At 44.8% G+C, this 27,777-nt stretch overlaps 1 protein-coding gene across 2 annotated transcripts in view; it reads right to left on the reverse strand.

Moving 5' to 3' along the window:
• Positions 1 to 16,383, reverse strand: part of TGFB2 (transforming growth factor beta 2) — a 148,580-nt gene extending 132,197 nt beyond the window's left edge. The window contains exon 1 of one of the 2 annotated variants that reach the window (XM_060246628.1): positions 14,711 to 16,383. In XM_060246628.1, coding sequence (XP_060102611.1) covers positions 14,711 to 15,053 — 343 coding nt within the window. In that variant the 5' untranslated portion in view covers positions 15,054 to 16,383. The remainder of the gene's footprint in view (positions 1 to 14,710) is intronic. The other variant, XM_060246637.1, reaches the window with a different exon arrangement.
• Positions 16,384 to 27,777: the final 11,394 nt, after the last annotated feature.

A 27,777-nucleotide genomic window follows, 5' to 3' on the forward strand; every position in this document is an offset into this window, starting at 1 on the left:
AACAGCATATGGTGTGAGAAGCAATTCTTTAACCCCTTAACACAGAAGTGACTGAGAGAACATTCATGTGTGTACATAAAAAACCCAAAAAATTGCAACTAGAACCTATACAGACAGAGGCCCCTATTCAACATTTGTGCAAATGTGTATATGCAAATTACTCTTCCTGGATTGTCTCTTCATCATATTCTAGAGTGCCCAAGAAACGGAACCCAATACAGGGTTATGCAGATTCAAAACTGCTGCTGGGAACCCTTTAAAAACTAGATTCTCAGAGTCAAATTCAGTCTCAACTCCAATGGAGTTCCTGAGCTCAGTACATTATCTCAGGTAACTGAAGGGCAGCCATGCATTCCTATGGGAAAAGCAAAGGACTGTACTTGGGACTCCATTCCAATAAAGGCAAAACCTCCCCCTAACTTTGATGCTGGATGGTCCAGGTTCTGTTGACTAAAGTGAGTCTCTGTTCAAACAGTAATTGCGGCCAATGCCTCACAAACACAGACACATTGCTAACTTATTTATTTACAACAATTATATGTAACCTTTTAAAGAGACTTGCTTGTGGTGGCATATGAATTTATAGGACATTTTGCTAGGATTTACAGAAAAAGTCACAACAGTTTTACTGTATTCTCTCAACCCCCCCATACGTTTGTCAGATACTTGGGTAAAGCTGAAGTGGAAGATGCACATTCAAGTATCATTTGGAGCATGAAGAGAAACTGATATGCTATGTCCCAGAAAATCTACAAATTAAAGACAACTATTCTAGAAGTTTGCAACTAGGACATGAAGATAACAGCCCTGCTGTAATGAAGAAATGCAGGATACCTTGATTAATATACAAGAGGTATTGCCCCCGGATAGGGTCACCCTCTTTCCAGGGAACAAAGCAATAAACTCCTTGGCTTTCAAGTTAAGTTGAGAGGAGATTGTTTCCTTTAATGGAGACAAATCTGTGGATGGAGATGACCCTTTACCCACCTGCCAAGAGGAAGCAAGAGAGACTGTTGTTTGAATATCCAGAGTTAGATCCTGAGTTAGGGCCCTAAAAGATGAGGGCATGCACCTTGTTATGATTGGGGGAAAGGAGCAGGGCAGCATGTGCAGGAACTGAAAATACGCTTTCAGGATAGGTCAATGGAAAACCCTCCCAACTGGGAGAGAAAAAATTAATAACACAATCTGTGTAAAGGGCATGAGCCAAAGACCAAGGAAAGAAGAGAAACTGAGCCTCTCTTTCAAAGTTCCAGCTTTGCTTGTGTCCATTCCTTGGAGGGAAACGTCACGATAAAATCAGTGACTTGCACAACCTAGTTGGCTTCTTAGTTCTCTTCCTACTGATTAGTTTCTGTAACATTTCTGCTAATGATCTGAGTTTCCTATGTTTCTGTGTTCTTAGAAAATAGAAATGTTTGTTAGTGAGTAAAGTTCTTTTCTTTATTTTAAAGATCTCAAACTGATCAAACTTTCTTACCCCATCACCTGGCCATTCATCAACACAGGAACTGAAACGCCCAACTAGGCTAAAGTTAGCACACAGAGAGAAAGAGGTATGTGTGCACTCACTAACACACAAACACACAGTTGCCTCTATCAGCACCTCAAACCACTGGCAGTAATGGAAGGGCAGAGTTTGAGTGATGGAAGGGCAGAGTTTGAGTGATGGAAGGGCAGAGTTTGAGTGATGCAACCTACCACAAACAGGAGGGAAGCGAGCAAGTGGACAAGCTCCCCTCTCCATTGTGGACCCCATCCTGTGGAATAGTTTGCCTGAGGAGGTAAGGAAGGCTTCCACTCACCTAGCTGACCACAAACTATGCAAAACAGAATTATTCAAGAAGCCTTTTTCTGCACAGGCAGCAGGATGGCACTGTGCAAAATGATTCATAAAGCTACTTAGGCAAATTGTCAGAGACTGTGAGCCATAGTACGCTGCACAGTTTGATGTAAGTTGGATCCTACTATGTAATCTTGCATCATTTTATGCATTATGTTAATATTTACGTTTTGCTTCATTTCTATCTTTTAGATTTCTGGTTAGTTATACAACCTAAATACTATTTTCACAGAAAAAGCCCTACTCCTGGTTGAGGCTAAGCGGATGTCTTTTGGGCAAGAGACTACCAGTAGATGTTGGTCTACAGAGTGCAAGGCTCTCTAGGGCATATAAGGGCAGAGACAGTCCCAAGGTATGCTGGTCCCAGGCTGCATAGGGCTTTAAAGGTCAGCACCATAACCTTGAAGTGGATCTGGTACTCAATTGGTAACCAGTGCGGATGGTGCAGCACTGTCTGGATGTATGGCCACACAGACATTGGCATCAGCAAGTGCATCACTTCATTCTTCACTAGCTGGAGTTTCCGGGTCAGATTCAAGGGCAGCCCCATGCAGAGTGTGTTACAGTAATACAATCTGGAAGTGACTGTTGTGTTGATCACTGTAGCTAAGTCCTGAGAGGAGAGATAGGGAACAAGTTGCCTGATCTGCCTCAGATGAAAGAAGGCAGACCTAGCAACAGCAGTGACCTGGGCCACTGAAAGTGAGGCACTCGGGATCACCTCAAGGCTCCTTGGTGTCAGAGGCATCCTGCCAAGTGTTGGAAGCCAATCCCAAACCACAATGACTCAGATACAGGACCTTTGTCTTCACTGGATTTAATCTCAGTGGGCTCTGCTATAACCATCCAGCCACAGCTTCTAGTGCCTTGTCCAAATGACCTTTTACCCTGGGACAGGGCCGGATCTAGGGGGGACAGAAGGGGGTGCTTGCCCCAGGTGCCAATGGGGGGGATGCCAAATTGGGTATGGAATCCATTCTGTTCTATGGGCTCATGAGATAGAATGGGCCCATAAGGGGGTGTCATTTTTTAATTCCCCCCTCAAAAAACATGTAGATCTGGTCCTGCCATGGGAGAGCACAAATCTGCTCACTACCTAAACAGGGTGAGGTTGGGATACCCAACAGGGTCTTCAGGGCAAAGTGGTCTAACAACAGAAAAGCATTAGCTGTTATCAGATCTACATTTATCCTCATGCCAAAAATAAGGTTCACTGTGTGCCTTGCTTGGTGTGTAGCAGCTGATACAAACTGGGAGAGTCCCAGTGCAACCATGAATGACACTAGGTCCCTCGTCTGAGAGGAAGACACATCATCAGCATGGACAGGTCTCGTTTTGGCCAAGATCTCACAGGAGCGGAGCTCCAGAACCTCTAAATTTTATTGTGCTCTTCTTTCTTAACGCCCCCCGCAGAGGTGGCGCATGGGGGTAGGTGAGGTAGTTAACCGCCTTGGGGGCACCATTGGGTGCCCCCTCTCTTCCCTGTGATACCCCAACCCCTCTCAGGCTTCCCGCAACATGGGAAGCCTGAGTGGAGCCGTGAGCTGGGGGCCAGCGTTTGCGTAGTATGTTCCTCACAAGAAGCATGCCACACAAGTGTCATAGCACTTCCCTGAACCCACTCAGGCTTCCTGCAACCCAGGAAGACTGAGTGGTGCCAGCACCTGCGTAGCATGCTCCTTGCAAAGAGCACACTATGCAAGCGTTGCAGTATCCCCGACCCCTCTCAGGCTTCCCGTGATGGCCAGGAGCCGGAGCCAGTATTTGCATAGCATGTGCCTCACAAGGAGCATGCTACTCAAGCGTCACAGCGCTCCCCCAGCCCCGATCAGACACAGGAAGCCTGAGTGAGGTTGATGACTGGTGGAGCGCCTGCTGCTGCACCACCACCCCCTGAAAGTTGGGAGTGGGGGTCAGGGCTTTGCCTGGGGTGGCAAAAGCCCCAGCACCGCTGCTGCCCCGCCCCCAATACTTACTGCTGTGTTCCATTGTTCAAACCCCCTGTGAGAATTTTGCTGAACTCTAAGATTTGACAAACTTTCTATTTTTTTCCCACAAAAAAGGGGGAAATAACCAAAACATATAAAGCAGACAGAGGGAAATCGTCATGCCACTGTGGCCACATAGGCAAAAGTCATTTAAAAATATGATGGGAGTAAGGTATTATTATGACAATTATAATTCAATAAACACTTTAAGGTAGATGCTGAGTTGATATAATTTAGTACACCTTCTGGTGATGTCAAAGGTGTGTATCATTTGCAAATGAGTTGTGCTAATGAGCTCCAGCACCTCTTTTTCTATGAAATGACCCCGGAGCATGGACATTAAAAAAAAAAATCCCCCAAGAGAAATAGTCTGGGGTGTTCCAGTGCCCAACCTGCTACAGCCTCCAACAAGCCTGGCAGGGTATCCATTGGTGTGATAGGCAAGTCAGTACACCTACCAGACTGCCAAACTCTCCTCAGCTTCCCACACCAGGCCAACGCATTCCAGGGTGGCAATTTTTGGAGCAGGAATTACCCTGCAGGAGAAAGACTCCCAAATAAGCATCGGCGGTACTTTCTGGTGCTTTCAAGCAAGTACTATGGGAGTGGGGGATAATTAGAAGCACTACCATGTTGCTTATTCCATTGCATCTGGTATTCTAGAGTATACCTCTAATGGAAGTTGAATTTAGCTATCATGACAACTCATCAGTTTCTCTAAAAGGTAAAGGTAGTCCCCCTGTGCAACCACCAAGTCAGTACCGACTCAAGGGGTGACCACATCATGACGTTTTCTTGGTGGTTTACCATTGCCTTCCTCAGTCCGGGTGGTTTGCCATTGCCTTACCCAGTCAGTTTCTCTAGACTCCTTTTAAAGACAATTCTGGCAAAGCCCAATCCCACAGTTTGTGACATCAAATGTAGTAAGCTAGTTGCATGTTACTGTTGCGCAATGAAGTACTTCCTTTATGCTGTCCTGAATCTATAACCAAATTTCATCAAATGATCCCAAGACCTACTATCAGAATGAACCCCCCCCCCCCTCAAAGTCTTATACCATTCATGACTATGTGCCCACAGTTCTCTTTTTCTAGACTACCACGTTAGCACATATTAAGCTAACACATAATGATCTCAAGTTCTCTTTCCCAGATAGTCTTGGCCAGTTCAGATACTACCAGAGTACACATTAAGCTTAGACTTTCTGCAGTTCTACCTCCCTCACCATTGTCATTCTGGTGAGAAAAGAAGAGACACCTGAGACAATAGAATGATCCCAAGTCAATGTGGGCTCTGAACATCATACTCTATTCTAGTTTGGTGTAGTGATTAAGCATACAGACTCTTATCTGGGAGAACTGGGTTTGATTTTCCACTTGCAGCTGCTGGAATGGCCTTGGGTCAGCCATGGCTCTTGCAGAGCTCTCCTTGAAAGGGCAGTTCTGTGGAGCTCTCTCAGCCCCAACTACCTCACAGGGTGTCTGTTGTGGGGGAGGAAGGTAAAGGAAATTGTAAGCCACTCTGAGATTCAGAGTGAAGAGCGGGGTATAAATCCAATATCATCATCATCTTTGTCAAAATAACTTTCTGGTAAAACTAGTTGCTGACCAGGACTTTGAAAATTTCACAGGCCTACCTTGATAAGCCACTGCTCCTTTCCTTCCCTCCTTACAACATGCTAACCAAATTTATTATGTACATACGTAAATACCAAGAAGTCACAACTGACTTATGGTAACTCCAGCAAGAGGATTTCAACACAGGTGAGAAGCAGAGGTGGTTTGCCATTGCCTTCCTCTGCACAGTCTTCCTTGGTAGTCTCACATCCAAGTATTGAACCTGCTTAGCTTCTGAGATCTGATGAGATTGGGCTATGCCATGCCATTCCATACAGGCCCCATCCTATGACTGATTATTGGCAGTAAGTTCTCCAGAGTTTCTTCCTTGTTTAGTAAGTGTGATTAGAAGTGCAGCTTCAGTGCCCTTTACCAACTTTTGCTTGGGTATTCCTCTGTACTGTACCGGTAATTCAGTTCCTCTGAAAGCAAGAATTGCTGCCCCCCCCCCCCAAACACCAGTAAATCAATTCCTTGTTGATAAAATAGAAACATGCCATTGTATGTTGCTGGTTTATAATGTTTTCTTTCATTAGGTAAAATACTCAGCAAAGAAAAAGAAAAAATATGATGTGAAGCAAATATTCATGCAATAGAGCTAATAGAAGGATAAATCACACCAGTGGCTCTCATAAAATTGAGGTGTAGACTAGAGATTCAATTTAAGGAGTAATGGTAGGGGGGTTGAGCTGTTCTGCTTTAAATTAGTTTAACTTTCATGTGGAACTGCTGTGAAAAATATAAACAGTTGCAATTTTTCAGGACTGTAAATTTATACCCTGACTTCCAAACATCAAAGTGATAAGTTATTCTCTAAACTTAAGCACAGTTCTTACTCAAGCAAAACTCTCATTACAGTGAACGAAAACTTTTCCTCAGTAACAAAGACATAATTGACCCATTTATACCTATTAGAGACAAACTGTACAATCTAACCTAAATTCCTAATTTCAACAGATTTTTCTCCCAGTACTCAGTTCTGATACCAAAGCCAAGCGTGCAGGTCTTGTCAACAGCAAGACTGAACAAAATAATCATCACCCAATTCCAAGTCAGTAGACCTGCTTGTAAAGAAAGTTTGTTCATAAATGCACATGCATCACTTGATGGTTGAAAAAGAAATGGTGACTTACATGTATGAAGGGTCCATCACACAAAGAACACCACATGCCAAACACTACATCACTTTAATACAATGCTTTTCAGTACAGACTGCTCACACATTCAGTGATCACATGTACATTAATCAAATCATGTGTAAATGAAGTCTGAACTAGTGGGCTTATACCCCCATCCCAAGGCTACAATAAGGCATACAAAATGATTTTAAAATGTCCAAGTATGTTAAAACACATCAGTATACCTAATTCTCAATTTAGCCCCATCTGCAGCTATTTAAATCCACAGATTCCCCAGGTGAAGAAAAGGAAGAGTTTTCCACAAACCTGCAGTAAAATCTAAGAACTTACCTCAAATGGAGAGGAAGGTTAACCCCTCCCCCAACAGGACAAATATGCTGCCTGCCCTATAATCACTGCCTCTCTTCAGCAGTAACACTGTGTGCATGGAGACTAGTGGTGCTGCTGCAGGTGGAAGGAGGAGGAATTGTTGCTGCTGCCACCAAGGCTACAAGTGGTGAAGGAGAAACCACTGCTACCTCCCCATTTGCTTGCCATCACTGCTGCTCCAATGACTTGGGAGTGGGGAGCCAACAGTGGCATGGTGAGTGAGAGAGTGATGAGACAGAGGATAGGGAGGGAGGCAGAAAGTGAGAAGACATAGTCTGACAGTAGGCATTGACGGAAAGAGACAGACAGACAAGGAGGGAGTCAGAAAATGAGAGAATAAGTGAAGGGATACTTTGCAGCCCAGACTGCATCTGCGAATTCTCGCCCAGCTCAGTTATTTAGTACTATTCAGTCACATACAAACTTGCCACAGAGCAAGCCAAATGATAGGGAACTGGAAATAGGCTGCGAGGCTTTTGCTGATTATTTCGCAGATAAGGTCTTGACACTCCGCCGTGACCTCCCTGCAAATTTAGATACAGTATGTGAACTCGAGGCCCTGAGCCCATAATCTGTTCCAGTGCTGGACCATTTCACTCCACTCAGTCTGAGGGAAAGTGACAAAGTCCTCTGTTCTGTGCGTCCGACTATTTGTGATCTGGACCCTTGTCCGTCCTGGTTGATAAGGGCATGCAGGATGGAATTATTGGTGCCACTTCAAGAGATCATTAATAGGTCCTTGACAGAAGGGACCTTTCTTACGCCCCTCAAGGAAGCAGTGGTTTGTCCACTTCTTAAAAAGCCATCCTTGGACCCGGTTGAATTGGCCAACTATCCACCGGTCTCAAACTTGCCCTTTTGGGGCAAAGTTATTGAGAGGGCAGTGGCAGCACAACTACAGGGTACTGGTCACCCTCTTGGATGATCTCCTAAGACATCTGGATCAAGGCAGGTCAGCAGTGCTGTTGTTATTAGATCTGTTGGCTGCTTTTGATAAAATCGACCACCAGCTGCTGTCACACTGCCTTGCCGATACGGGGATCCAGGGGCCTGCCCTCTAATGGCTTACCTCTTTTCTCCAAGGTCAGGGACAGAGAGTGGCAGTGGGGGAGAAATCGTCTTAGAGACACCCACTAGTGTGTGGAGTGCCTCAGGGGGTGGTTCTCTCCCCAACATTATTTAACATCTACATGCACCCCCTCGTCCAGATTGTCCAGAATTACAGGCTGGGATGTCACCAATATGCAGACGATACCCAGCTCTTTCTCTTGATGGGTGGCCAGGCTGACTGCATCCCAGAAAATCTGGACCGGGCATTACAAGCCGTTGTGCAATGGCTCAGACAGAGTTGACTGAAACTGAATCCAGCAAAGACGGAGATTATGTGCCTAAGTCAGGGTGGCCTGGGAAGAGAGATCCCTTTACCGACCTTTGATGGGGCGTCTTTAGCACCAGCTTCAAGGGTCAAGAGTTTAGGGGTACTCCTGGAGCCTTCACTATATATGGAGGCCCAGGTGGCAGCCACTGCCAGATCTGCCTTTTATCACCTTAGGCAGATAAGGGCAGTTGGCTCTATACCTGGAGCGCAGCAACTTGGCCACAGTAATCCACACAACAGTCACCTCGAGAATAGACTACTGTAATGCCCTCTACATGGGGCTGCCCTTGACTCAAACCCGGAAGCTGCAACTGGTGCAGAATGCTGCAGCCAGGTTGGTACTGGAGCTGCCTTTATGGGTGCACATCCAACCTGCACTGGAGACACTGCACTGGTTGCCTGTGGTGTTCCGAGTCCGGTTCAAAGTGCTGATCATGACCTTTATGCCCTATATGGCTTGGGACCTGTCTACCTCTGGGACCGTCCTTCCCCACAAGAGCCCCAGAGAGCACTATGATCCAATTTGTTAAATCTGTTAAAGATCCCCAGGCTAAAGGATGCCTGTCTGACCACTACAAGGACAAGAGCCTTTTCCGTGGCTGCGCCAGCCCTCTGGAATGCCCTCCCTGAAGAGACCAGGGTCCTGCAGGATTTGCCACAATTCTGCAGGGTCTGCAAAACATACCTGTTCAGGCAGGCTTTTAACAACTAACTGGAGGTGCTCTTAGCATCTACGGGGTTGCGTAGTAGCCGCCATCCCACAGTATTAACATAAATTATTCTGAACAAGACAGAATGCCATCTGAAATTATATTTGAAACTGTATTTAAAATTATTATTTTAATAATGTTCTATTTTAATAATTTAAATCTGTTATCAAATTGTTGGCTGTTGTTAGCCGCCCTGAGCCCGAAAGGAGAGGGCGGGATATAAATATAATAAAAATAAATAAATAAAATAAGGGAGAAAGGAGGAAGCAAAAATGGAAGGAATGGGATGCCTGTTCCCACAAGTCCCTTGCAGGTCCCTGTATGTTGGATCTAACAGGAAGAATTTCCAAGCATTTTGCTAGCGTGTATAAAGTCAGCTATTTCATACATTACACCAGGGGTCCCCAACCTTTTATGAGCTTGTGGGCACCTTTGGAATTTTAACACAAGATAGTGGGCTGAACCAAAAAATGGCTGCCATGGGAGGTGGAACCAGCCAAAAAAAGGCTACCACAGGCAGCCACCCACTTTCTAAAACTGTTTAGTGAGTGGCGGGAAAGAGCTCAGCAGAGGCTCCATGGTGCCCACATGTTGGGGACCTCTGCACTGTACTGCTGAGGAGTGCACAAAAAACAATTTATACACCACAAGACTGGATATAACAGTCTTAAGACTTGCAGGACAACAGATTGTGGTTGAACATTGGAGAAACTTCCTAACAGTAAGAGTAGAACCAATAACCTAGGGAAGAGGTGACTTTCCTTCACTGGTAAGTTTAACCAGAGGTTGGACAGTCAGCTGTTGGGAACATTCAAGCTCTGGATTTCCTGAACTGAGGAGGGGTTGGAGTAGATGCCCTATACAACCACTTTCAGATATGTTCTATTATTATACATGTACATCTGAGAGCACAGAATAGTGTGTAACCAAAGCATGTTTTTAATTGCAGGGAAGCCACAATTTGTTGATCCCTCCCCGTTATTGAAACCATTTGTCTGATAATAAACAGTATGTAAACTGGCCTCAGCTACCGGCTCTTGCCAACCGGTGAATACATGAAGCAGCCTTATCACAAGTTAGGCCATTAGTCTACCAAGAGCAGCATTTCTGCTCTGACCAGCAGTAGCTCTCCAGGATCTTTCACCTTCTGCCTGATCCTTTTAAGTTTTAATGCTAGGGGTTGAAGCTGAAAAAAGCACAGGGTAGAGCAACCAAGATGGTTAGGGGGCTGAAGCACCTTCCCTATTAGGAAAGGCTGAAGAGTCTGGGACTTTTCAGTTTAGAAAAGAGATGACTAAGAGGTTTATAAAATTATGCATGGGGTGAAGAGAGCTGACAATGATACATTTTTCTCTATCTCCCAAAATATTAAAACTTGAGGGCATTCAATGAAACCGATGGGCAGTTGGTTCAGGATGGGCAAGAGGAAATACAACTTTACACACAAAAAAGATTAAAATGTGGAAATTGCTGCCAGAGAATGTAGCGATGGCCATAGAAATAAAAACTTTAAAAGGGGATTAGATAGATTAGAACCCAAAAGCAAAAAAAGAAAAGAAAACCCTTACTAGAAACATCCATGCATACACAGACATCAATGAAATTGAACTGCCCAGAGTTTGGGTACCATTTTGAATTCCGTAACTATCACAATGCAGATCTGGCACAGGATCTTAGACAGCATGACCTCTCGGAGGAGGAAGCAGCAGCAGTAGTGAGCAGAAGGAAAAGAGGAGGTACACCAAGCAGGAAGAAGAGTGCAGATGTTCAGGAAATGTCAGAAAAGAAATAAAAAGGGAATATCAGTCCCCCTGCCCTGTAATTTATTGAATCCCTCACTGCCTAAACTTGGACTCAGCTGTGAAGCTTATTTGATACTGGTTTAATTGTGATGAGTGGGCCGTGTAGTTTGGTGTGGTTGAATATTCCATTAGATAGCCTCAGTTCTCTTGACAGAAAAAGAGTTTCTAGAAATCCTTAGGAAGGCGGAATGATTAGTTTGTCTGTGATATATCATCCTATGCATGCTTAGGGTAGAAGACATACCCATTAACATCCATAGAAGTTTCTCCATTGACCTCCATGTGATGAAGCCACAGTTATGAACTTCACATCACTTCAGCTGCAGCACAGTAGAGCCTTCCAAGGATTAGTAGGTGGGCAGATAGCACAAAATCTGAGAGGAGGAGATGGTCCTGCATCCGGATGATGAGACTGTGATACCTCCTTGCCTGTATTTCCTAAACCAAAGCTTGTTCATTCTGCACGTATGCTGTCTGTATGCATCCCAAGTCAGTGTGTCTTGAGGCTCCCCTAGATAATCAGGTAGGGGCCCAACAGACTCTTACTCCCTCAGTGCAAACTATCACCAAAACCTTAGCACAACTTCACTTTGAGCCTTAAACTAACAGCATGTGAAACGATTAATTCGAATAAATTGTGGACTAATCAGATCCCTTCTTTAAATGTTGACACAGTATTATTTATATCCCATAAATACCTTCTTGACTAAAATTCATCCCAGGAGATTGGCACCATGCCAGCGCTATTCATATTTACTGTATTTATATAGTACAGTTGGCCAAGTATAATATTTAAGACAAAATATGCCTTGGGATATATACAATATCTCTTTGCATTTTCCTTTTAAATCTCTCCATTGCTAAAAATATTTAGACTGAACTTTACAAAATGTCCCACAAAGACCTATCAGGGATCTGGGCAGTGATATATAGCCGACTGTGAGTATAATTAGAGCATATTTGTAATACTTGGGCCGCAGTCCGTTACCAAATGCTAACATCTCTGTGGTGAAAAGGTTTTTTAAAAAACTGAATGATGGTTCTTTCCCAGGTTCTTTCCCAGGCCTTTCATTTTATGACCTCAGTAATTTCATAGAGATCTCCCCTTCCACTGCCTCCCCAGCTAGAGCAAGAACTTGCAAGTCAGAAGGAAAGTGTGTGAAGTAGTCCTGCTTCCAACTTTTCATAACTCCAAATGCATATTCAATGTACTATACAATATATAACACAGTGAACTAAAAATGCATTCGGTGCTCTCAATACACACACAAGTGTGTGTGTACAGGTATTTCTTATTCCTTTCCCCCCACCCCCAGAATGTGCTGCCCAGCCCAGTATATACAACTAGGTAGCTGTGGAAAAGCAGTTAACCCACTTACTGTGATCTTCCTAAACAAGTATTGGCACAGCAGGACTGATTTGAAGTGAAAGGCCTTCAGCTCTTAAACTTCTGATGCTCTCTATTGGTAGATACTTGTAATCTACACTTGTCCTCCACTGAATTTTTCTACAGCACAGGCTTCAAAGTAGATTTTCAAAAATAGTAGAACTTTTATTACTGGCACAACACTTCATTTGATTCCAACGTTTTAATTTCCCAGAAAGCAAGGCAAGGGTTTATTCATTTTTGGCAGCACTGGTTCTTGACGTATTTGTGAAGAAAGCAGCAGCAGCAGTGTGGTTAGAAAGATTAGGGGAGGACACCTCAGGGGGGAAGCTCTTCCATTAAAGGTCATGAGTGTAACTCTTCTTGCAACCTTATGGTCTTCATTCATTGGTAAACATTCACAGAGCAGGGGCTCTCTGGGTGCAAATAAAGGAATTACTTTGTTCCAAAATGCCAGCCAATGTGGGTGGGTGGGCGTCTATACACATTTTTTTTAAAAAAAATTGCCTTGAGTTGTTTTCTCTGTCTCAGAGTTGTTGCTACAAATTACGCTTTAGGATCTTGCACATACTCTCTTGGCTCCAGCACACTTTACGAAGTCTTCCTTCCCTGAGGAAGGGTGGAGTGTATTTAGCACAGCCATTCTGGATGGTGTCTTGAATTGCAATAATAAAACTCTCTGCCTGCCAGGGTGTCCTCTACTCTGAGACTGTCATTTACCAATAAAAGAAGAAAAGAGGAGGCATCTAACAGCAAATGGGGAGGTTGGAGTTCTCTAGCTGGCATCATAGGACTCTCACTGGCAAGCCTCAGCAAGCCTTGAAGCTACACCTTTGTTACATTCAAAATAAACAGCAAAGGCTGCAATTAGAACGTCTAGGATAAAGTTACTATTTCAACAAAAGGTACATGCTTTTGAGGGATAGACCAAGCATGCTGAGCATCAAGTACTGTAGAAGCTATCCGGGAGGGGCAGGAAGAAACAAACCAGAAAGCAGATACACTTTTATACAAGACATGTTTTTCTATTAGTGTGGGGGCAAAGTTTCCTAGAAGCTCTCTCCCCTCCCCACAAAAAAGAAAGTGTGATATCACTGTCACAGCATATGATAGTAAATTGCACAACACTCTGAATTCAATACTACCTGGCAATAATCTTTAATGTGTATACTTTACAGCTGGGGAATGAAAGCTACCAAATCATGGTCACATGGCCAAGCCAAAGCTGGGAATCAAAGTCTCAGCTGGGATATGAATTCACGTCTTCCACCTCTGACACTCAAACTTAGTCTCTGGTTCTCAATCAAGGACTCAAGCCAGCTCCCTTGAGCTCTAATTTATTTTCCAGGAAAAAGGACATAGAATCTGTTTCAGTTGAAACATTCACAGGCTTAATTCATGAAGATGTATTTTTTTATTTTTACAAAATGGGAGTATCATTTACTACCTGGAAATAGAGTCACCACAACTGGAGTGACTACTAAACTAGAAATAGGATCTGAAGAGGCGCTCCCAAGATCCATCCTTCTTGGCTGTACCATTTCTAACAGTAATCTTCAGAGAAAACTTGCTTTTGGGGAGGAGACATTTTTGAATTTGATTTTTTTAAAAAAAACCTAAGGTACATTGAAATGGAACCCTGCTCAGTTCAGACACAAACCAGCCATGGAAAGTTCCCTTTTAGAGGCTACCAACTTTACCAGGGAAAGCGATAAGAGGCAGGCTGGGAGGGAATGATGGGACAAGTAAACTAATCCTATTTGAAGGAGGTTTGTTGACCCAGGTGCTGGCAGAATACTAAGGAGGCAGCCTACGCTGATCGCTGGCTGCTGAAGCACAGAATGGGGGTGGAGAGCATCAGAAAGAACATTGGGAAGGACAGATTTCCCACCCAACGGAGAACTATGAAAGATAAACAAGAGTTTGAGGATGAGAATGCAAAGAACAGATAAGGAGGCTCTGGCATCTGAAGGCACCAGGCACTGCCAATAATGGGGGAGGGGTACACGGTGGGTGTCAGTGGCCCCCTTCCACTCAAAGGTGACTCTACAATGAGAAAGGCCAGAGACAGAGCCTGTTTGGGAGTCAGGCCCCCTCTCTACGAAGCCCTTCCTCTTGGCAAGATAAAGGTACTCTGCCTATGCCCAGAGGCACCCTCCTCTTATTATTTCACGCATCCCATGACTATGTTAGTCTCTTCTTCCCCATCCTCACCCCCCTTCACAGAGCAAAAGCCATATTTTAGAAGCTACGCCAGAGCTTTAAATAAATAAATGTCAAAGAAGTCGGTTACGCGGAAAGTTAAAGACACCCGAAATTTCGACAGGACCCGGAATGTCCGGGCTCTCCTCTGTTCCCCTGCACCTACAGAACCGTTAAGACAATTCCGCGCACTGTCCCTTATTGTTCGCTTTCGATCTGGCCATTCGCGCGCGCACAAAGACACACACACACACACACGCATACAACAGGACTTACTTTCAGAATGGAAAAACGGCAGGTCAATTTTGTAAACCTCTTTGGCGTAATATTCCTCCTCGCTCCGCTCCTTTTCGCAAGTGGCCGCCCTGTGGTTCGCCTTCTCCTGCAGCAGGTCCCTTGTGCTGTTGTAGATTGAAATGACCTCCGGGGGAACCTCCTCGGGCTCCGGGAACTCTTCCGGAGGGCTGGTGAGTTTCAGTTTACTCAGGATCTGCCCTCGGATAGCTTCAATCCTCTTGCGCATAAACTGATCCATGTCGAGGGTGCTGCAGGTAGACAAGGCGAAGGCCACTGTGGCAAGATCCAGGGTGAGGAAGACGCTCAGAAGATAGCAGTGCATTTTAGAGAATGAAGCAACAACCCACAAGGAAATCGCGCTTCTCTTCCTTTCCCCCAAAAGGTGAGTGGGATACTTCGCTCGGTTTCTTAAGTGGCAACGTGCAAAGGAAGTTGAAGCTTTTTAAAAAAAATCTGTGTTTAAAAAAAAATGCAGCGGATCGCCAGTCCGAACACCAGCGGGCACCGGTCTGCTGGTCCGAAGTTGCAAGATTCCGAGCGCTACAGGTCACAATTCCCGGTGCAAAGAATGCGAGCGACCGTTTGCAGCAGATGGCGAGTGAGACCCTGCAATCGCTATTAAAAACTGCAACAGGTTGATGAGAGTGCAAACAACAGAAACATGCAACAGGTTGCGAGATTTTTTTTTTTTAAGGCTGCTATCACGGCATAGATTTCAAACAGGAAAGAACGATTGCTTTGACCCTCTTTTACATGTGAAAATAGCTCTTGATGATAAAGCCCTGACGGATCACGTTCGTCCGGAATGTTCTTAGAGAGCGCCCGGAGTTGGGTGGTGGAGGAGACAGCTGGCGCCCCTCAAGCGGCGGGCTTCTGAGCTCGGCTCCCCCCTCGCTCCTCGGCCGAGATGGCACCGGCTGGCAACCGGAGAGCCTGTCCAGGGGGAAGCCCCCTTCCCGGAGGCGACCGGCGGCTCCCCTTTGGCGCGAGGGACTGTAGTCCAGCAGCGGCGACAAGCGCCCACGTGTGTGGATGTGCGCGCTAGCAGGAGAGGCGCCGGAGACTGGTGGAGGACGAGGGTGGCTCGGCTGGCTCCCCTCCCGCCAAAGCTCCCCTTTTGGGCCCCCTCCCCTCCTCGTGGCGTGGGCAGCGAGCAGAGCGGAGCCGACTTCCCCGTGGCCCGCAGGCGGCCGCTACTACTCTCGTTTGCGCCAACCAACTAGCTAACCGCCCTCCTCCCTGGCTACTCCTGGGCTGCGCAACTTTTCCAGCAGTTCCCTCCTCCTCCTCCACAATTAAAAAAAAAAAAAATCCAAGCCACAGTCAACAAGGCAGAGCGGCTGCCGGTTGTCCAACCTCGAGGTTTTTAGAGGGGACTGCCAAGACTGGTGCCCCCTTTTCTCTGGCCTTGGCACATTTCCCCCCTGAGTAGGTGACTGGGTTTTGTTCCTTCCGCCTCGGCTTTGAGCGCAGCCCTTGCTCCGGGAGGCTCACTTTCCTCCTCTCTCTTCGCTCCTTCGGAGTTTCTGTGAGCCACTTTGCTTTGCCTTGCTGCTAGGAAGAGGGGAATTTTTGCCAGCAGATAACATCACGGTCTTGCTGGGAGAGGGAGAATTTATAAGGTCTTCCCGCACCATGTGTTTGCCTCCCAACAAAATGACGTGGTGGGATTGCAGGCAGCGGAGGATTCCTCCAATTACCATTGCCTTCTCTCCTTTAACCCAGGCTAGTCACCCCCCATCTCCCCCCGCTTCTGTGATGCAAGCAGATCTTGGGGAAATATGGGAACAGCCCGGAGGTGGTCAACGTCCATAACAAGACAAAGATGGGAATAGAAGATGATTTCTCTGACTAGGAGAGCTTGGATCTTAAAGGAGACGCTGCAGTGGTTTAGCCACTTCGTCCTCAGGAGAGAGAAAGAAGCAGTGATTACGTTTCAAAACAGTATTTTTCCTCTTTACAAAAGAAAGGAATGTGCTGAGACTTAAGAAGTCCGTACTTTCGTATAAGGAAACAAACTGAATTCTTTACAGTGCAATCCTAAAGCCACTTTCCTGGGAGTAAGCCCCATTGAATAGACTGTAGTAGAATTCAGAGTAGACCTACTTAGGATTGCTCTCTTAGTGTATTAATTTACAAGAGAGATGGTGGAGGAAGGTAACTGGCTCCCCAGCTTTGTAGTGTCTTAAATAACACTCACAGTGTTTTTTTAAAAAAAACTTGCAGTCATTGTGCAGTGTAATTCTCACATAACTGAGTTGCAAATACCCTCCCTTCCCTTTTGCCATTGCTGGAAATGGTATAAAAGCCATAGAGTTCTACTGGTTGTTGAACTCCCACAAACTACTTAGTTGTGTAGGAATCTCATTGTCCCCAGATTGTTCTTTCTCTCAATCTTTTATTTGTAAAAGTCTATCCCACGATTTCTCATTTTCTTCATTTTTACTTTCACAACAATCCTATGAGGTAAACTAGTTGGGAGTAAGCAGTGAAGTGGCCAAGTTAGCAGATGACACTAAATTGTTCAGGGTGGTGAAAACCGGAGAGGATTGTGAGGAACTCCAAAGGGATCTGTTGAGGCTGGGTGAGTGGGCGTCAACGTGGCAGATGAGGTTCAATGTGGCCAAGTGCAAAGTAATCACATTGGGGCCAAGAATACCAGCTATAAATACAAGTTGATGGGGTGTGAACTGGCAGAGAATGGCCAAGAGAGAGATCTTGGGGTTGTGGTAGATAACTTACTGAAAATGTCAAGACAGTGCGCGATTGCAATAAAAAAGGCCAACGCCATGCTGGGAATTATTAGGGAGGGAATTTAAAACAAATCAGCCAGTATCATAATGCCCCTGTATAAATCGATGGTGCGGTCTCATTTGGAATACTGTGTACAATTCTGGTCACCGCACCTCAAAAAGGATATCATAGCATTGGAAAAAGTCCAGAAAAGGGCAACTAGAATGATTAAAGGTTTGGAACACTTTCCCTATGAAGAAAGGTTAAAAGGCTTGGGGCTCTTTAGCTTGGAGAAACGTCGACCGCGGGATGACATGATAGAGATTTACAAGATTATGCATGGGATGGAGAAAGTAGAGAAAGAAGTACTTTTCTCCCTTTCTCACAATACAAGAACTCGTGGGCATTCGATGAAATTGCTGAGTAGTCAGGTTAAAACAGATAAAAGGCAGTACTTCTTCACCCAAAGGGTGATTAACATATGGAATTCACTGCCACAGGACGTGGTGGCGGCTACAAGCATAGTCAGCTTCAAGAGGGGATTGGATAAAAATATAGAGCAGAGGTACATCAGTGGGTATTAGCTACAGCGTATTGTTGGAACTGTCTGGGGCAGTGATGCTCTGTATTCTTGGTGCGGGGGGGGGGCAAAGCGGAAGGGCTTTTAGCCCTGATTGTGAACCTCCTGATGGCACTTGGATTTTTTTTTGGGGGGGGGGGGGGGTTGCCACTGTATGACACAGAGTGTTGGACTGGATGGGCCATTGGCCTGATCCAACATGGCTTCTCTTATGTTCTTAAACTATGCTGAGAGTAATTAGCCCAGGGTCATCCAGACAGCTTCAAAACAGAGTGGAAGAATTGAACCTGGCTCCTTCATAGTTAGGGTTGTCAACACTGGGTTGGTAAATCCCTGGAGATTTGGGGGGTGGACCCTGGAGAAGGCAGAATCTGGTGAGGAGAGAGACCTCATTGGTATATAATGCCAGTTGACATATAATAGTATATGATTAGAACTTAAGAGAAGCCATGTTGGATCAGGACAATGGCCCATCCAGTCCAACACAGTGTCACACAGTGGCCAAAAACGAGGTGCCATCAGGAGGTCCACCAGTGGGGTCAGAACTGCAAAAGCCCTCCCACTTCGGCCTCCCAAGCACGAAAGATTCAGAGTATCACAGCCCCAGATATAGTGTTCCATCTATACCTTGTGGCTAATAGCCATTGATGGACCTTTGCTTCATATGTATATTCAGTCTCCTCTTGAAACTGTCTATGACATGAGTCAACCCTCCAAAGCAGCCATATTCTCCAGAGGAACTGATCTCTGTCATCGGGGGCAGGGGTCCCCAAACCCTGGACCAAAGACTGGTCCAGGGTTAGCAACCGGGCCATGTGTTGTATAATTATTTCATTATATATCACAATGTAGTAATAATAATAATAAGACGATGTTGGATTTATATCCTGCCCTCCACTCTGAATCTCAGAGTGGCTCACAATCTCCTTTATCTTATTCAGAATGTAAGCTTTAGTGTGCATACATACTTCATCAGATGATGAAATGAGGTACAAGAGCAGTGCTACACATAGCTGGTAGGCCCACCAGCTTGCAGTGGTTCTCAAACGTTTAAAAGTGCAACCCACTTCTAAACTTATTGTACTTTTCCAGGCTCACTTGCAAAGGTAACTCCATGCTACTTTGCCCCTCCCCAACATGAAATTTTGGAATCTCCTATCAGCTAATATTGAACAAGTTTTTGTTTTACTTTTCATGATTACTATTTATAGCATTACTGAGCAACAGACTGTATTTCATGGCCATTTAGTAAATTATGCAGAAGCAAACCAAAAATTGTCATTGAGCTGCCCAGAATCCCCTCTCACATTTTACTCTTTTCTTCATCTCTCCTAGCCTCATAAAAAACCTGAGAATCACAACCCACTTTTCAACCCCAACCCACCATTTAAGAACTACTAGCCTATGAATTAGATTCTTGTGAATCTGCATGGCTCTCTGTGAGTTGCAGAATGTAGCATCCAATGAAAAAAATTGCTCTATCTTCAGCAAAATCCTAAACAAACTCCGCTATACCAGCAGAAGTTTAGCCTATGGTAGTGTAGCCACTACAACCATCACGTAATGACTTAATTCTGTATGGTAAGACTCGGGTAAATTGTGATGGATGCTCTCTTCAGATGTTCCTCTGCTATTCCATGTACATGGGAATGGGCCAGGTTTTTGTAAGTCGAAAAGCCAGGCCAACAAGAACAGGTCCCAATAGCAGGTAGGGACACTCATCGATGCTCACTGAAGCTGTTTGGGCCAAAAGGCATAATTTCATTTCCTTGAACATGCAGCCAAACATCTGAATGGCTAGATCATGTGGACACAAAAATCAATTTAAAAACCCCAGCCCTATAGTTCATCTGCAACTGAAGGTGGTTGCAAACCCCCCGCCCCCAAAAACTGGTGGGCTAAGCCACAAGGGTGAAGGTTTTATAGTGCAACCCTAACCAGAGTTCCACCCTTCTAAACTCCTGGATAAAGAAGGGTGTGACCCTGTTTAGAATAGCACTGCTAGTGAAGTAATTTGCCCATATTTATCCAACAGCTGAGTTCTAATGTGCACCAGCAAAGGAAATTGGTTAGATTTTCCCACTTAATATTCCTCAGATTTACAACTTCCACTACTGTGTCAAATAATAATAAATACCTTAGACAGGCAAAGATACCTGGTAACAATCAACCAACAGAAGACCTTGAACAGCTTGCCAAACAGAGCCAACCAGCCATATAATGTAGCCTGCAAGATGGTTGAAAACTGACTGGGGCAGGCAACAAGACTGAAATTGAAAGGTTTTTCTTATAAATACAGAGCGTTTGCAGATGTTGTAATGTTTATAAACGAAAATCCCACTCATGTAACACCATTGTTGCTTCGTAAGATACAAGAATATGGAGAATTGGAAGGCTTTTATATAAAGAAAAATCAAAAAAATTGTGCAAAAATACGTTAAAAAGTAAACAGGAAGAACTACAGAGGTTAACAGAGTGTGAAGTTACTTCCAAAGTAAAATATTTAGGTGTGGAAGTAACAACAAAAAGCTTTGGCGTAAGATCGACGGAGATTTGATAAAATGGAATAAGTTGAATTTGTCTATGCTGGACAGAATTTCTGCAATCAAGATGAATGTCTTACCGAGAATTATGTTCCTGTTTCAAACAATTCCAATAGTAAAAGATAGCAAGCAATTTAACAAATGGCAAAGAAAACTTTCAGAATTTGTATGGGCCGGGAAAAAACCAAGCATTAAAATGAAAATCTTGACTGATGCGAAAGAAAGAGGAGGATTTCAGTTGCCTAATTTAAAGTTGTATCATGATGCAGTATGCCTGGTGTGGATTAAGGAATGGATGGCACTACTAAATAGAAAATTACTAGCACTAGAAGGCCATGGAAATGTTTTTGGTTTGCATGCTTATATGTATTATGGAAAAAATAAGATGGACGGTTTTTTTCCTGCATCATTATATAAGAAGCAATCTGTTAAATACTTGGTCAAAATATAAAAGATATGGGGATGAGAGGAAACCACTTTGGATTGTGCCGACAGAAGTAATACAATTATATTCAGATACTAAAGAAGAGAAGTGGTCATCTTATAAACAGCTTCTAAAAATACATGGAGGAAAGGTGAAATTAAAATCGGCTGAAGAATTACAATAAAAATATAATTGGTTTCAATTGCAATAAATTAAGAGTTTGCTTGAACAGGACATCAAGAATGATGGAATAAGACAAGAACAAATGGAATTGGAGAGAATGCTGTTTGGTGAAAATGAAAAATTGATTTCAAGAACTTATAAACTATTATTGAAATGGTCTACAGAAGCTGAAGTAGTTAAATCTCAAATGATAAAATGGGTGATAAATATAAATAAGGAAATACAGATGGAGTCATGGGAATATATATGGAAGAACTCTATGAAAATATTGACATGTTACAACATTAAAAAAATTGCTTTAAATGTTATATAGGTGGTATATGACACCTAAGAAACCGGCAAAAATGAACAATCAGGTGTCGGACAGATGTTGGCAATGCAAAAAACAAGAAGGGTCTTTCTACCATATGTGGTGGACTTGTGAAAAGGCAAAACAATTTTGGCAATTTCAAAATTTCAAAAATTTTGGGTTATAATATCAAAAAGGCACTGCACATTTTTCTGTTTCAGATTACAAATGGAAACATTTCCAAAACGAGATAGAACGATAATTTGGTACATGCTTTCAGCTGCTCGAACATTATATGCGGAGATGTGGAAGCAAGACAAAATACCAGAAAAGTGGGAATGGACTTTAAAAGTTATGCATTGGAGTGAAATGAACAAACTTACAAGAATCTTAAAAAAACATGATTTAGAGAAGTTTAAAAATGAGTGGGGAAAATTTTAAAAATATGTTGAAAAACAATGGAATGTTAAAAGATATTTGGCGATTTTTGACAATGATTAAATTCTAAAGGGACGTTAAATGGATTATAGTAGAAAAGTGAGACTATTGGAATATATTTTTTTCGTTCTTTTGATAATGACTAAAGGACTACTCTGAAGATGGATTACAATTATAACTCATGTTTTTTTCTTTCTTTTTCTCTTTTTGTTTTATGATGCTTTTTTTAATGAAGATTCTTAAATAGATATAATTGATTACCTTTTTTTAAGCAATTTAATTAAAATACACTGCCAGGGGTCACCAAAAGGGGGGAAGGGTGAAGAAAAATGTAATGTATATGTATTAATTTTTAATAACAAATGATAAGTGTTATTACAATATATTACAGTAGAATAAATTGTTTTACACACACACAAAAAGACTAGACAGTGTATCAAGCCTGTGGTATACTGCTAGTGGGTCACACTTGGCACACAGTAGTCTTAGGATATAAATGGATTTCAGGTACCCTGTTCCTTCTCTAGGCCCCTTCCTCTTTTGTTTTAATTCTGGGCTGTACCTTTGTGATCAGGTAACTGGAAACAGCTCCCACAGATTATCCTCTGCATACAAGGAAAAACAGAGTGACCTACAAGCTTGAAACATTTATTATGGCATGGATTTTGAGGACAAGATGCTCCTTTTATCAAACATGTCTGATGAATTGGGCTTTTGCCTCTTATATTTTAGGAATTTAATTCCTCCATGATGATTCATAATTTGACAAAACAAGAAAGCTTCTCCTTCTCTGACAGCCAAAGCCTGTTTTATGTTGGGAATTCTTGGTCACTGTCCCAGATAACTAGTTTTCACTCTTTACACTAGAGGGCATTGGGCATTAGGCTGTACTGTACTTGCAGCCTGTAAAATTTTTCCAGATGTGACTCATTTTCTGGATTTGTCTCCATTCCAAAATGAGAGAAGCCTCTCTGAAGCCAACTTCCTAACAAATTCAGAACTAATGACAGATTTGGCCATTTATTTATATTTAGATTTATATCCCGCCCTTCCCACCGAAGTGGCTCAGGGCGGCTTACAACATAATAAACTTACATAAATTTAGCATAAAAACATTTACATAAAAAGATTAAAACAATAAATTAATAAGACATAAAAGCATAAAAACCAGCGGTCTATTAAATGCATTTTAGTTCCATCTAAAAATTTCTCAGTGTCAGTTAGTTGTTGTAGGCCTGCCGGAAGAGGGCTGTCTTACAGGCCCTGCGGAACTGCCCTAGGTCCTGCAGGGCCCTCACCTCTTCCGGCAGCTGGTTCCACCAGTAAGGCGCCATTACCGAGAAGGCCCGATCCCTGGTGGATTTCAGACGGGCCTCCTTTGGCCCGGGGATTACTAACAGGTTTTGTGAACCCGATCGTAGTACTCTCTGGGGAACGTGTGGGGAGAGACGGTCCCTAAGGTAGGCAGGTCCTAGGCCATATAGGGCTTTAAAGGTAATGACCAACACCTTGTACCGGACTCGGAATGTTATTGGCAGCTAGTGCAGATCCCGAAGCCCCGACCGAATGTGCTCCCATCTTGGGAGCCCTAATAGCAGCCGGGCAGCAGCATTCTGCACTAACTGCAGTTTCCGGGTCTGGCACAAGGGTAGCCCCATGTAGAGGGCATTACAGTAGTCCAACATCGAGGTGACCGTGGCATGAATCACCGTTGCTAGGTCGTCGCATTCCAGGAAAGGGGCCAATTGCCTCGCCCGCCTAAGATGAAAGAATGCGGACTTGGCAGTGGCTGCTATCTGAGCCTCCATTGTCAATGAAGGCTCCAATAGTACCCCCAGGCTTTTGACCCTGTGCGCCGCTATCAACGGCGCACCGTCAAAAGCTGGCAGGGGGATTTCCCTTCCCAGGCCACAACGACCCAAGCAAAGGACCTTTGTCTTCGCCGGATTCAGCTTCAGCCCGCTCAGCCTAAGCCACCTAGCCACTGCCTGTAACGCCCGGTCCAGATTTTCTGGGGTGCAGGCAGGCCGGCCGTCCATAAGTAGATAGAGCTGTGTGTCATCAGCATACTGATGACAGCCCAGCCCATACCTTCAGGCAATCTGGGCAAGGGGGTGCATATAGATGTTAAATAACATCGGGGAAAGTACCGCCCCTTGAGGCACTCCGCAATCAAGCATGTGTCTCCGGGACAGTTCGTCCCCAATCACCACCCTTTGTCCCCGACCGCCAAGGAAAGAGGAAAGCCATTGCAAGGCCAGCCCCTGAATCCCCGCGTCGGCAAGGCGGCAAGCCAGCAGCCGATGGTCGACCGTATCGAATGCTGCCGATAGGTCTAACAACATCAGCACCGCCGAGCCGCCTTGATCCAGATGCCGCTGAAGGTCATCCACCAGGGCGACCAGCACTGTCTCCGTCCCATGGCCCGGGCGGAAGCCAGACTGGCAGGAGTCAAGGACAGAAGTGTCCTCCAGGATGCTCTGTAGCTGCAACGCCACTGCCCTCTCAATAAGTTTGCCAAAAAGGGCAAATTCGAGACCGGCCGATAGTGTGCCAATTCGGCCGGATCTAACGTTGTTTTTTTCAATAGGGGGCGGACCACCGCCTCTTTAAGCCTCTTAAAATGGAAAATGCCCCTCCAATAGGGATCTATTTATGATATCCCGTATAGGATATCTCAGCTCCCTCTGGCAGGTCTTAATAAGCCAGGAGGGGCACGGGTCCAATTTACAAGTTGTTGGGCGTGCAGATAGGAGGATCCTGTCAACTTCTTCCAGGCTGAGAGCACTGAAGCCGTCCAGAACACGATCCGAAGACAGGCACGGAGCCTCAGGTTCGCTAACTGTATCTAATATGGCAGGGAAGTCGGAACGGAGCGATGCGATTTTATTCGCAAAGAAATTCGCAAAAGCCTCACAGCCAATTTCCAATTTGTTAAAGTTTAGTCTGCCCTGTGGCAGTGTGGGGAGGGACAGTGGCTCAGTGGCAGAGCATCTGCTTGGGAAGCAGAAGGTCCCAGGTTCAATCTCTGGCATCTCCAAAAAAGGGTCCAGGCAAAAAGGTGTGAAAAAACCTCAGCTTGAGACCCTGGAGAGCCGCTGCCAGTCTGAGTAGACAATACTGGCTTTGATGGACCAAGGGTATGATTCAGTATAAGGCAGCTTCATATGTTCATATGTTGTAAGAGTCCGAATTATGTTGAACAGTTGTGCCGGGCGCGAAGTTGCAGACGCAATCTCCGCCACAAAGTATGTTTTCTTTGCGGCCTTGACTGCCATCTCATAGGACTTCATAAACTCTCTATAAGATGTTCGAGTCGCTTCGTCTCGAGTATGCCGCCATTGCCTCTCTAGTCGTCTGAGTCCCCGTTTCAAACGCCGCAACTCCTGGTTATACCAAGGTGTCGGCTTTGAATGAGGGCACAGAGGGCGCCTAGGTGCGATCTCATTGTTCCAAGACTCCACCAGGTCATCAAGGGAATCGCCAGGGGGCCAGGGATCCCGCAGAGCCGTCAAGAACCGTTCTGGGTCCATCAGGCTCCGCGGGCGAGCTAGAATGAGCTCGCCGCCCAAACGGGCTTGGGGTGGGACGTCCACACGAGCCTTGAGGGCGTAGTGATCCGACCATGGCACTGCTATGGAAGCAAGATCGTTCACTAGAACTCCCGCCGCAAAGACCAAGTCTAACATGTGCCCCGCCTGGTGAGTGGGTGTCGTGACTACTTGGGAGAGTCCTAGTGTCGCCATGGAAGACACTAGGTCCATCGCCTGATTGGAGGTCATGTCATCGGCATGAACATTGAAGTCACCCAGGATCAGAAGCCTCGGGTGCTCCAATGCCCATCCTGCTGCGGCCTCCATCAGGGATAGTAAGGCGCTGGCTGGTGCGTTAGGCGGTCGGTACACCAGCCAGATCGCCAACCCCTCCCCAACGTCCCACGCCAGACCGGCACATTCAATGCCCTTGATCTCCGGGGCCGGGAGGGCCCGGAAGGAGTAAGCCTCTCGTATGAACAGAGCCACCCCTCCCCCCCGCCCGCTAGTCCGCGACTGGTGAAAGACCGAGTATCCCGGGGGAGCCATCTGGGAGAGAGCTACAGTCTCCCCATCGCGCACCCAGGTCTCGGTCACGCATGCCAGGTCCATGTTCTGCTCGAGCAGGAATTCCCGAAGGATAGAGGTCTTATTGTTGATGGACCTGGCATTACATAACACCAGTGACGGAGGCGAGTAATTTCGCCTTGCCAGTGATGTCCTAGAATCATGTCAGGCAAGGTAGAGGCAGGCTGCCAGCATCCAAGAACAAAGAGGACTATCAACTAAAGTCACCAACTTAGGATGCTTTGGGATACCAAGTTTGATAGTATCACCTGGTGAATGAGTATAAAAGCCAGTCATTGTGCATGCTAAACCATCAATTCATCCTTCCCTGACAGACATTGAGCCTTGGAGCCATCACTAACATAAGGCTAAGGGCAATCCCACAAAGTAGTTTCAGAATGGCTATGAGAGTCAAGTGTTTTATGATGGTTAGGATCTGGGAGAGCCTGGTTCAGTTCTTCACTCAGCCATGAGTCTCATTGGGTGATAGTGGGCCAGTCTCTCTCAGCCTAACTAGAACTGCCAACTCTGACTTGGAAAATTCCTGGAGATTAAGGAGCAGTGCAAGAGAAAAGTGGAATTAGGGGAAGGGAAGGAGCTCAGCAGGGGTGTGAAGCCACAGAAGCCACTCTTCATAGATGTCATTTCCTCCAGGGGAATGGCTCTGTAGTCTGGAGGTCAGTTATAATTCAAGGACAATAACTGGAGGCTGGTTACCCTAAGCCTAACCTACCTAACAAATGCCACCCTGAGCTCCGGTAGTTGCAGCTGGCTGCCCTTTCAAATACTATGGTCACCATGAAGGCCAGATGCAGTTTAAGTGATTTTCAAGGTCACAATATATACAAAAGGTGCAAGAACGAAGGTGGGAGGGAACAAGGCTGCATGGATGAGGCTTGGCCATACATAATAGGAAACACTTCCTTGTATTCTGTATATGAAGAGACTGAAAATATCAAATATTTTTGGTACATTGTGAATGATGACAGAAGCAGATATTAGAGGAGGAAAGAAATATTCCCTTATAAAGCAAAAGGGCTGAGGAGAACAGGGGAGAACTGGTGGGTGGGAAGGGATGCTTAATCCTAAATGCATGCAGCCCTTCCCCTGCACATGCTCCTGTAAATCTGGATTTGGGATGAGGGGTTGGTTGCTCTTCTGGCTTGGGTAAAGATGAGTGTGGGAGAAGGCTCTGGCAGGGAGAGATCTGACAGATTCAGGAGCGCTCTGCACCCTTTTCTCATACCAATCATCTACTCCTAGCCTTCCTCTCGCCCCCCTCCCCCCACGCAACATTATTATTTTTTTTTGCACACATTTTCCAAGGTAATGTGTAGTCCCACCCTGAAGCAAAGAAAATATGGTCACTTCATCCAAAAACAGAACACAATTTATCTGTTTCATACTTTCTGGCAAATACAATAGTGTCCTTTCTTGCATAGCTTTTTCAAAGAGAAAAAAAGTATTGTTAACTGTTTATGACAAAAAAAGGGGAGGGGGAACTCCTGGAAAGTTACTTTACTGAGGAAAAGAATCTTATGTTTCCTCTTAACTTAGAAATTAATGTGATTAGGATTTTTAACCATCTTGTGGTTTCTTTTTACCTTGTTAATACAAATGCACTGTGTAAAATAAAAAAGTAATAATCTTTCTGAAACTGTTGATGACCAAACCTTTATATGAGATGGATGGCCATGTTTCATACACCATAAAGATGCTTGCTGGAGGAGAAATATGTTTTAGAATTTAAGAGGTA

The sequence above is a fragment of the Heteronotia binoei genome, chromosome 1 (genome assembly GCF_032191835.1).
Source record: "Heteronotia binoei isolate CCM8104 ecotype False Entrance Well chromosome 1, APGP_CSIRO_Hbin_v1, whole genome shotgun sequence".
Lineage (NCBI taxonomy): Eukaryota > Metazoa > Chordata > Lepidosauria > Squamata > Gekkonidae > Heteronotia > Heteronotia binoei.